Consider the following 10,134-nt stretch of genomic DNA (forward strand, 5'->3'; position numbering starts at 1 on the left):
AAAGCTTTGGTGCACACTCAATTTGAAGTGAGCAACAAACTCCAACACACAGTGAGGGTGTAAATTATGACATCTCAAATCAGTTTGGTATCTCAGGACTTCCAGAGACTTGCTTAACACAGGATGAGCTCTAACTCACTCCTTTTCAATGCATACCACCAAGCTGCAGTCAAATGAAAGTTGGAATTTTGCATCTATGCTCATTTAACAGCCGATAAAATGACTTGATTATTGCAGAAACTGAGCTGAGATTACTGAAACTTGTAACGTCAATTAAAACAGATCATCTAGTAAAAGTTATTAGGAGAGGCTCAACCTAAAAAAACATCAGCTAATGGATTACTTATTTTAAAATGTTGTGGTCCATCATTATATTATCATATATGCAATAATCTTGTAAAATTGAAGAGAAAGAAAAACCTGGAACTAATGGATACATTTTTCATTTTTCACTGTACTTGGTCCTACCACTAGGGGGCACCAATGTTAATGGTTACAGGTTCAGAAGCAGCTTCAACACACTAGGAACAGGAAACAAAAAGCCAAACCCAGATAAAAATGTTAATATTTGACCTGCTTTATTTACTAAAATATATGGACACATTAGCTGAGAATAAAACTGATCATAAGAAGAAGAGGAGCATGAACACAGACCAGAAAAGAGACAGAATAATGGAGGGGGAATATTTACAGTTTTAAAAGTTTTAAAATACACAAATATATGAAGAAGCTCTGCAGTTGAACAAAGACAAGATATATGCCACGCAAGACAAATTCAACATAAAAAGCTTGGTGCCACCTTGAGAATAAAACGTTAACGTAAACATAACTCCTCAGATTATGAAGTGCAATGCCTACCGACACAGGAAATAAGTGTATACACAACTGACTGCCACACATTATTAACAAATGCAACATTTTGTTGTGTTAAGTGATATAGTCAGTGTAATGACTAGCTGATGAGCGGTTTGCTCCTCTTGTCTTTCTGACGAGCCTTGTCTTGGCCTTTCTGGGGAACGTTGGTGTCACTCTGGCTGAGCGCGGTCCGTGAAACTGTGGACATGCCGTCAACAAACTTGGTCTTGAACAGTACGTTGGCGTTGGTGAACATGCCGTCCTTCAGGGACACCACCACAAACTGCAGAGAGAGTAAGAAGGTAACTGAGTACAAGTTTGTCTCTGAGAACAGGGAATGTAGTGAACCTGAACATTTTAAAAACCTTTAACATCTGTGTTACAATGTAAGGGTACAGGAACATGTGCATGTGTTTCAACATACCTGCGAGTGTCTAAAATGTGTGCGCAGCATCTGTCCAATGTTCTGTGTGTGCGACAGATCCAGGGCGGCATCCACCTCGTCCAAGATGTAGATGGGAGCAGGTTTGAACAGCAGCATGGCCAGAATGAGAGACAAGGCCACCAGTGATCTGAAAACACAGACAGAAAAGGGGAACTCAATCAAAAAAACATCAACACTTAAGCTTGAACACAACACAAACGACATGGTTGATGCTCGTTGTATATACACATAAGAGTTTTTCCTGACCTCTGCCCACCGCTCAGCTCACTGAGGTTCTCCTTCCAGGTGTTGCCCAAGGCCACTTTGAACTCAAGGCCCTCCAAGACACCACCGCCCTGTGGAGGAGCCAGCTTAGCAGTGGCCCCTGGCAGCAGAGTGGAGAAAATGGAGCCAAAGTCCTTGTTTACCTGTAGAAGAATGAAAGGCAGCTTCAATAGAAGTTGAAACTACAGATACTACAATGAAATATAAGCTTCAAACTGATTTAAAGTAGCGGTATCCTGATAATTATCAGATCTTATACTAATTTTTCTGATAATCTGAATCATTGATTTATATTTGTTTCATTTGTTGCCTAACTGATGATAAAACTAATTAAAATGTACGTTGATTGCAGCCACAGCCACCCACTCTCACTCAGTGTCCCGCCCACAACACCATCTGATTGATGACATGTCTTGAGTAATGGCCAATAAACACTGAGTAGTCTGAATTTGCTAAGTAACTACATTTGTAAAGAAAGAAATGTAATGGATTTAACAGTACAATACTTGCTTCCAAAATGTAGTAGAGGAAAAGTATACAGTAGTATTAAAGTAGTGATAATAGTAGTGCAAATACTCACATTAAATGCTTCAAAACTGTACATAATTACATTCTGTCAGTGGTTGTTCAAAATTTTGACTTTCATTTTTTACTGCAAATGTATAGGAAAGCATAAAGAGGAACAGTTGACAGGTTAGTCTTGCCTCATTGATATAAATGGGGTGGACAAAATAATAGAAACACAGGTTACACCTTTATTGCAGGACTGTTGTATTAGGCTTCACTGGTTTAATTACGTGTACATAATAAACTGGCAACTGAGTGTACATACTGTTTCTCAGTATACATAATTATGTTGTCCAACGTTGAATACAAGAGACAAATAACAATTTAGACCAAAAAAATTGCTGCAATTGTACAGACCTTCTGCCATGCCAGGTTGAGGGCCTCGTTCTTCTTCTGGTCCAGCTCCTCAATGGTCTGCAAGATTTTAGCTTTGTCGTTCTCCACGATCCTCTTCTTCTTCATCAGGTCATTGTACTGCAAGACAGAAGACAACTGTGTGAGATAGCTGTAGACACTGTAACCGAACACTCTCCCAGACCCTCTCCGTGTCTCCGTCCTCACCCTCTCCTCTGCCTCGTTCAGCATGTTCATGGCCCTCTTGTTGACGTTCCTCTCCAGCTTGGTGGTGGTCTCCTCCAGCTTCTTCAGCCGCTGACCGGCCTCGCGGGGGTTGTTCGTCTTAAAGTCGTAAGAAGTGTTGGGCTGGCCGAAGAACTGACGCTCAGAGTGGATCCAGTCGTGTTCCTCCAGCATCCGAGACACCTGGGGGGAAGACAGTATGACAAGGAGGAGACAGGTGGATGGATGTTCAGACAATAGTAGTTATACTATATCAGACGCAACTTTGAGAGGCAATGGAAATATATTATTGTAGTACAGAACTTAGTGACTGAATGAAGTGTGTGTGTGTGTGTGTACCTTATCGGCAGCATCCTGGCTGTCCTTGCGGTGCTTACTAATGTTATGCTCCAGTTCCTTGATCTTCAGCTGGACCTCGTTGTTCTGCTCCCTTATTTTATTGGCCTCTGTGCTTTTCCCCTTTAATATTCAATTGCATATAAATGATCAACAAATAGTTTGAGCTGTTAAATTAAACAGTGCACGTCCAGAAGTTAATACTCTCAAATAGGGGTCAAAAAACAAAGTACTGAAAGGCTAAATTGTATCTACCTTGAGTTCTTTGTCCTGCGCCATGATCACTTCTTTCTGTTTGGCAAGCTCCTCCTGAGCTTTACGCACGGCCTCCTGTAAAGAAAGGCGAGAATGAGAATGAGTTACGGTGGAAGAGTAAAAGCATATGGTAATAGTACACGACAGCTTGTTTCGAGCAGTGACTTGAGTGTTAATCACTGGACAGTTAATTTTAACTGACTATAAAAATCGACTGAAATATAAACCAGTCATTCCCCAAAACTATAATTCAATTATCATCTATGCCTAAACTTTTTAGGGAGAGTTGTCCTCAGAAGTACAAACTTTAACAGCAACAACAAAACATACCTTGTTCTGTGACACAGTGCAAGCCATGCTGTCGATCTGCTCCTGGATGGCCGTCATGGCTTCGTCCACAGCCTGAATCTGCTGCTCATAACCAGTCTGCTCCCTCTGAAGCTCCTCCAGCTCCAGGGCCACGGCGTCGGACTCCTACGCACACGTGCAGAAATGAGAGGAAGCGCATTTGATCAATCCACCAGAAGCATCAACAGATAACGGCTTACTCTTGAGAGAGAAAGACAAACTATTATATTAATGTCTCTGTTGGTGTACCTGCTGCTTCTGCTTCAGCTTCTTATTGAATGCATCAGCTTTGGCCTTGGCTGCATTGAGTTTCTGCTGTGCAGCTTTCAGCTCCTTCTCCCTCTCTGCTTCAGCGTTCTTCATCTTGTTCTCCAGCACTTTGTACTTTTCCTCGGCCCGTTTCTGCACATCCTTGGTGACACGCAGGGTTTCCTCGCTCTCCTCTGGTTGAGCAAACAAATCGCACACAGCTAAGTTAGCAAATGATTAAAGCAGGTTCGATGGGTTTTCACTGCAATTTTCTATCTGTGCGATTCGGTTATTTTGAATTGTGTTCTGACCAATAGCCTTGCGCAGCCTCTCCAGCTCCTCTTGCTGCTGGTGGAAGGAGCTCTGCTGCAGCTTGGCCTGCAGAATCTGTTCTTCTTCTACCTTCAGCTCGTACTGTTGCTTCAGCTGACGGTACCTGAGGGACAGAATGTTCAAATATTGGTATAGGTTATATATAGGTTGAACAAATACGAGAAAAGTGAAAGCTAAACTGTACAGAGAAGATATGAGAGCAAGTTGCGACATTGAGTTGCTGATGACCGTGATGGGATTTATTTTTTAAATAAAAAGGAGAAATTATGTCAAAGCAACAAGCTGCAAGATGACTTAAAAAACAGATTATATTGTTCTTAAACCACAATTAAGATTCTAATTCTAATACAAGTAGCACACTTTGAGTGATTTCTAAAAGGAAATTTAACCAAGATACTTTCCTTCCGAAAAAGCACAACAGTCAAAATGAAGCATTTTCAAAACATTTAAAAACAAACCCTGTGGTGTGGCATTTCTGCAATTTCTTGTTACTTAACAGCCAACATATTCACAATATATAAAAGACAGTATATGTGTCATCAACTCATATTAGCTCATAATCACAATGAATAATTTATCTGAAGGTATTTTTTGCGTGTTTGTCTGCGTACTTCTCTGCGGTTCCTTTAAGGCCGGCCAGTTGTCGTTCAGTATCCTGCAGCTGGGCCTCCTTTTCATTCAAGTTGTCCCGAACGTCCTTCACCTCCTGCAGGCTGGTCAGAACTGATGCTGACTGGGAACGAGCACCTGGAAGAGAAGAAGCAGGAATTTGCAGCGTTTGACTGACAGTTTTTAAATGCTTGTGTGGGAATGATCAATTTATTCATGCAAGTAAAAGCCGATACATCATAAACACAATCTCGTAGATGTTCTCACCTCCACTTAGAGTTCCCTGTGGGTCGAAGATGTCCCCTCCAAGAGTGACGGTCTTAGTCATCACCTGCTTATCAAAAGCCACTTTTTTGGCGTTATCCAGGGTATCACACACCAGTGTGGAGCCAAAGACGTACTCCATGGCCTTCCGCAGGTCAGATTCATAGCCGACCAGGGACAGAGCCGTATGGACATTGTCCTCTCCAACCTGACCGAAGGAGGCGAACGAACAAGATGAGCAAGATGTGGAGAGTCAGAGAGAGTGCGTTGTGTTTCAAATCAAAAGAACAAGAATCAAAATTTCCAAACTGGGCTAATACTGAGATCTCTCACCAGGCTCTTGGCAGCGCTGACGACTCTATCGCTGAGTGTCTTGGCAGAGATCTTGTTCAGGGGAATGATGGTGTACCTCCGCTGCAGCTCGCCCTTCTCCAACAGCTTTTTACCAGTTACCTGTTCAGAGATAAAAATCCCCATCAGCTCCTCAATTAACACTGTCTCACTGGCCTGCTAATAAAATAAGAACATTGAAACACCTTAACATAAGTTGCACTAAGATAACATGGACAGTGCCCACTAGCACACCTACCTCTGTGTCGACTACAATGTTATAGAGCCGTCCTCCTGCAACAACCTCCAGGCCTGTTGCGTAGGAGACATCTTGGACTGTGATGAGGTTAGCTAGCAGCCCCTTCACTTTGCTACGGTCCCATCCTCTCTCTGGGTCCCTGTAAAGGCGGCAGAAAACACAAAAACACGTTGTACATGTTGCTGAAACTCTTCTCAGGGCCTAAGGAAAAATGATGGGATAGGACTGGTCCAGCATTCTTGTTTGAGGTCAAGAACAATTTTTACATTCTTGTGTGTACAGGGATACTGGTCATGTGGACACATGTGTTTTTAAACATATGGGAAAGTATCCATTAAAAAAAAAACAAAAAAAACAAAAACATTTAGTACAGTTAAAAGAGATGAACAATTCAATTTGGCAAATCCTTACTTGTAGTCGAAGCGCAAGTTGGGGAAACGAGACACGAGTCTCTCATAGGTCTCTTTAAGATTAGCGACCTCTCTGGACAGCTGCCTTCTTCTGTCCAGCAGATTCTCCTCTTTCCCATCTGCAGACAGACAGACACACGCAGAACCCGAACGTTATTACAAAATATATATGACATTGGGGAAGGCTGTCTCTATGAGTATAAGCGATTAGGTGCGGCCGTACCTTCATAGTTGAGTTTAGCCAGCTCAGCCTCCAGTTTCTCTTTGCTGCTTTTGACAGCCTGCAGGGTGTCCTGGTCCTTTTTGTAGCCACCGTCCATCTTTTTCACCTCAGCCTGTTTCGTCTTGAGCTCGGCCTGGGCATGCTTCAGGGTCATCTGGGCCTGGACAGACAAGAGGACAGAGAAAAGACAGATGAACCATTTTTGATATTGTCAAGACAGAAGCAGAGTATTTTCTAAACATGGAACAGGCATACTAACGCTACTGGTATATTAATGCTACAGAGCATAGATATCTGGACGGGACTTACTACTAAATATAAACGCTCAACCTGAATAGCATCACCAGCAGAAATATTTATGTCATTTCCTCACCTGCTTGGCCTCAGTGTCTGCCTTGCTCATGTCATTCTTGCAGGTCATCATCTGTCCAGCCAGAGTGGCCTCCTCTCCATCCTCATTGGTGGAAAGGCCTGCTGACACAGCCTTAAAATGTTGCTCGGCTGCCTCGAGGGCTGTGCTGTCTTTCTGTCCTTCCTCCTGAAGAGCCTGAAGCTGCTCACTCAACTTAGAAACCTCCTTTTCTTTCACCACAAGCATTTTCTTGTCCTAAGGATGCAGGAAAACAAATCTATGTTTCTGCTTCGACACAATTACAATTTATATACGTGCATGTTAAGTAAATGTATTGTCCTGTTACCTCTTCCATACTCTTAACAAGCTCCTTTCTTTTCTTGGTTTCATCCTTGAGATTCTGTTTTTTCAGGTCTAGCGCACTCTGAGCTTTAGCGTCCACACGTTGCACATCAGCGAGAGTTTCCTCCAGGGATTTTAATACTCCGTTCACCTCCTACAAATAACAGATAAATGTGAAGGACAAGACAATATGACTCAAGATACCTATTTTTTGTTTTTAGTTTGGGAAAAAAGAATGAATGAATTTAAATGAATAAGGGACAACAAGACTACAAATACATCATCCAATTCATTCAATACTAGCAGCAAACTGCGTTTCCAAAGAATATTTTTAAAAGCATTAAATGGTTAGTAAATAAAAGTGCAAAGAATTACATAAGAGCTCACAAATTCTGAGAGAAAAGGTTTCCAATACAGTTTGAACAGCACCAGAATCTTCTTTCTCCTCCGTCTTTAAGCGTACCTGGTCTTTTTTCCTCTGAAGCTCCTGAATCTGGGCTGAGAGCTCCTGAACTTTGCTCTCATTCTCAGCCATGCTGGCTTGCATCTTGGTGATGTTATCCTGCATCACCTTCAGATTCTCTGCTGACTTCGCCTTGGTTTCCTCTGCGCACACAAACAGCCAGGCCACGTACAGCCGGGATAAGTGCTGGATCTCTCGCATCAGCTTTTGGTACTCCAAGTATGATGATCGTTCCTGGAAAGAAAGGCAGTTAATGATTAAAGTGTGTATGAAATGGAAGCCGGATCATTCTTGCTATCATGTTTAAGTCACAACAGGAAATTGAGAAGCTTTGATTTAGCAGTGACCGCACCTCTTGTAGTTTTTGCATGGTGGGAGTAATTTCCTCATCCAAAATCTGAAAAAGAAAACAAAGAGAAACAATTAAACATTTCAACATTAGCTGCAGTGGTATTTCTAAGATCTCCCCACTGTAGAATAGACATATACATTTGTCAGAAAGGAGTTAGGATGTCTGACATACTGTCTGAATCTCCTTCAGCTTGGCCTCCTTCTTCTCAATGGTTTTCTGAGCGCTGAGTTTTTTACACTCATACATCCTGGTTCCTGCTGCCTCCTCAATCATGGCAAGGATCTGGAGAGGAAAGAGGTGGTCACCGAGAGACCTAGATAGTCTGGAAAATGTTGTATGAAAAAGCACTGATGGTGAGATGTACGACAGTGCGCGTATGTTTTACCTCAGGTGGCTTCATGTTGAGAACTTTGGTGATCCTCCCCTAAAATATTAGAAACATCACATGATTCAAAATACTGTCAAGGGATAAAACCACATCCGTACACACTGCTGCAGACACAAGACTGACCTGCATGATGAGAAAGTGTGGGTTGTTGACGTTGAGGCCAACAGAGCAGAACAAGTCCTGCACCCTGGTGTTGTTGGCATTGACTCCATTGATGAGGTACTTGTTCCTACCACCAATTACCACCTTACAGAAAAACGGTAATAACAGTTTTAGTGTTAGCATTGCACAAATAACCTTGTACACAAAACAGTTAGAGCTTTATAAAATCATGACTTGTCTGCCAACCTGTCTGGTGACGGTGATCTCATCATGGGTTTCAAAACCCAGTGGACTCTGGCTTTTGTTGGAGTTGTCAAAGGTAATAGACACCGTGGCTTTGGTGATACCACCCTGTCCATTTTTGTAAACCAAATCCTGGAGGTTGGAGGCTCGCACCTTTCAAGTGAAAACGAAATGAAGTCATACAACTGAAGACATACAACGTTTTGTTGAGAATTAGTCAAGATAGCTAATAAAGAGTTATGATGCTCCTAGCTAAAGTTGTGTTGTTAGCTAGGTTAACCATGGGAAAAAATACCAACAAACTCATCAATTTGAGACCAGCAACTGGGTAAATTTAATTTTAGAGCTTAATTACCTCATTGCGATTAGAACACTTACGTGGCTGAGGTTGGAAATGCCCAAAAGGAAACATATCGAGTCCAAAATATTGGACTTGCCGCTGCCGTTCAGTCCTGTGATGGCGTTGAACAGCGGGTCGAAGCCGTTGATCTCCGTCCTCTGTGCGTAGGATTTGAATCCTTCAACAATGATCGACTTGATGTGCATCTTTGGGCTGTCCTCTCTCGGCAGATTCCGGAGGCAAGATTTCTGCTGTTTAAATCGGAATCGGTGACTGAGAAAGCGGAGCGCTGCAGCCCACTGTTTACAACGGAAAACTGGTAAACTTGCTCTCCTCCCTTCTAACTTGAATTTTGGCGGCAGGTGTGGAGCCGCTTAGCTGTCCGCTCCGTGCCGGGGACAGGACGAAGTAATTTTAAATATATTAACTCGATAGGTGCGCAGTTATTAGTACATTACATAATATATGTATGAATCAAAACATTCAATTATTTGAAATAGCAAGCATAAATGCAAAGAACGTCACATGAGAAACGTTTAGGTTTATGCTTATATATTTGAGTCAGGCAGATTTTAAGGCTACTAAAGGACCCTGGCTTGCCTGTGCCGATGTTTTGGCGCCATCTGCAGGAAAAAAGCTGAACCATCAGTAGAAGAAAATATTGTCAACTGTGGGTAGATTTAGGAAGGATACAGAAAAACTTTCTCATCAGCGATGGGTAAGATTTGCAGTTCGCTAATGCGCCTGTTTTAATGATAGTAGCATGTACCATATCCTACTCATAGCCCTAATTTTAGTGGTGTTGATTCTATCATATTGAATAATTAATAACTTAATATGAAACCGTACTCATCATTAAGAGCCAAGCATTAATATGTATTAAGTTTCTAATGCCTCCTGTGCTCCTTTAAAGTTGACCAGATACAAAAATAACCTGACTATTTTTAGTTGTATGTTGTCTGTATGAAGGCCTGAATGCATCAATGGGCCTTCAGTTTTCAAACTTCCTCATTAAAGCAAGAATTAGAAATCTTGTTGCCTAAAGATCACCGAGGGTGGACCATGTAGTTTTAGAGAAGAAATTCAAACCTAAGAATTTGAATAATTCCAGTGGTGATGAGGCAGTAAAAACATACTCTGAGATATTTTTTTCTATAACTAAATAAACAAGCTGTTCTCAGAGGAAAATAAGGTCCCCAGAACACAGTTTGAAGCTAGAAAGGTGG

At 41.9% G+C, this 10,134-nt stretch overlaps 1 protein-coding gene across 2 annotated transcripts; it reads right to left on the minus strand.

The window, feature by feature from the left end:
• Positions 1-555: 555 nt before the first annotated feature.
• smc2 (structural maintenance of chromosomes 2) lies at positions 556-9,114 on the minus strand. Of its 2 annotated transcripts, XR_005075102.1 has the most exons (26): positions 8,947-9,114; positions 8,572-8,721; positions 8,347-8,469; positions 8,221-8,259; positions 8,007-8,117; positions 7,836-7,880; positions 7,484-7,717; positions 7,025-7,174; positions 6,700-6,933; positions 6,327-6,486; positions 6,105-6,222; positions 5,694-5,832; positions 5,438-5,557; positions 5,108-5,312; positions 4,843-4,978; positions 4,210-4,334; positions 3,899-4,092; positions 3,632-3,775; positions 3,302-3,376; positions 3,050-3,169; positions 2,693-2,893; positions 2,489-2,605; positions 1,547-1,707; positions 1,280-1,427; positions 894-1,138; positions 556-817 (listed from the first exon to the last, which is right to left on the minus strand). XR_005075102.1 is itself a non-coding variant. In XM_037098363.1 (25 exons), the coding sequence occupies exons 1-25, from the start codon at positions 9,112-9,114 to the stop codon at positions 953-955; spliced, it is 3,603 nt and encodes a 1,200-aa protein (XP_036954258.1). In that variant the 3' UTR covers positions 556-952. The 2 variants fall into 2 exon arrangements, 1 of the variants encoding a protein (XP_036954258.1); XM_037098363.1 differs by having other exon boundaries at positions 556-1,138.
• Between the last annotated feature and the right edge of the window lie 1,020 nt (positions 9,115-10,134).

This window comes from Acanthopagrus latus, chromosome 1 (genome assembly GCF_904848185.1).
Source record: "Acanthopagrus latus isolate v.2019 chromosome 1, fAcaLat1.1, whole genome shotgun sequence".
In the NCBI taxonomy this organism is placed as follows: domain Eukaryota; kingdom Metazoa; phylum Chordata; class Actinopteri; order Spariformes; family Sparidae; genus Acanthopagrus; species Acanthopagrus latus.

What these genes read in the sequence shown, in the direction of transcription:
- smc2 (XM_037098363.1), bottom strand. Translation starts at nt 9,114, where the DNA reads ATGCACATCAAGTCGATCATTGTTGAAGGATTCAAATCCTACGCACAG. An exon ending in GAGGCTGCGCAAGGCTATTG is followed by an intron (nt 4,093 to 4,209) that starts GTCAGAACACAA and finishes TTGCTCAACCAG; the next exon opens with AGGAGAGCGAGGAAACCCTG. An exon ending in CACATTTTAGACACTCGCAG is followed by an intron (nt 1,139 to 1,279) that starts GTATGTTGAAAC and finishes CTCTCTCTGCAG; the next exon opens with TTTGTGGTGGTGTCCCTGAA.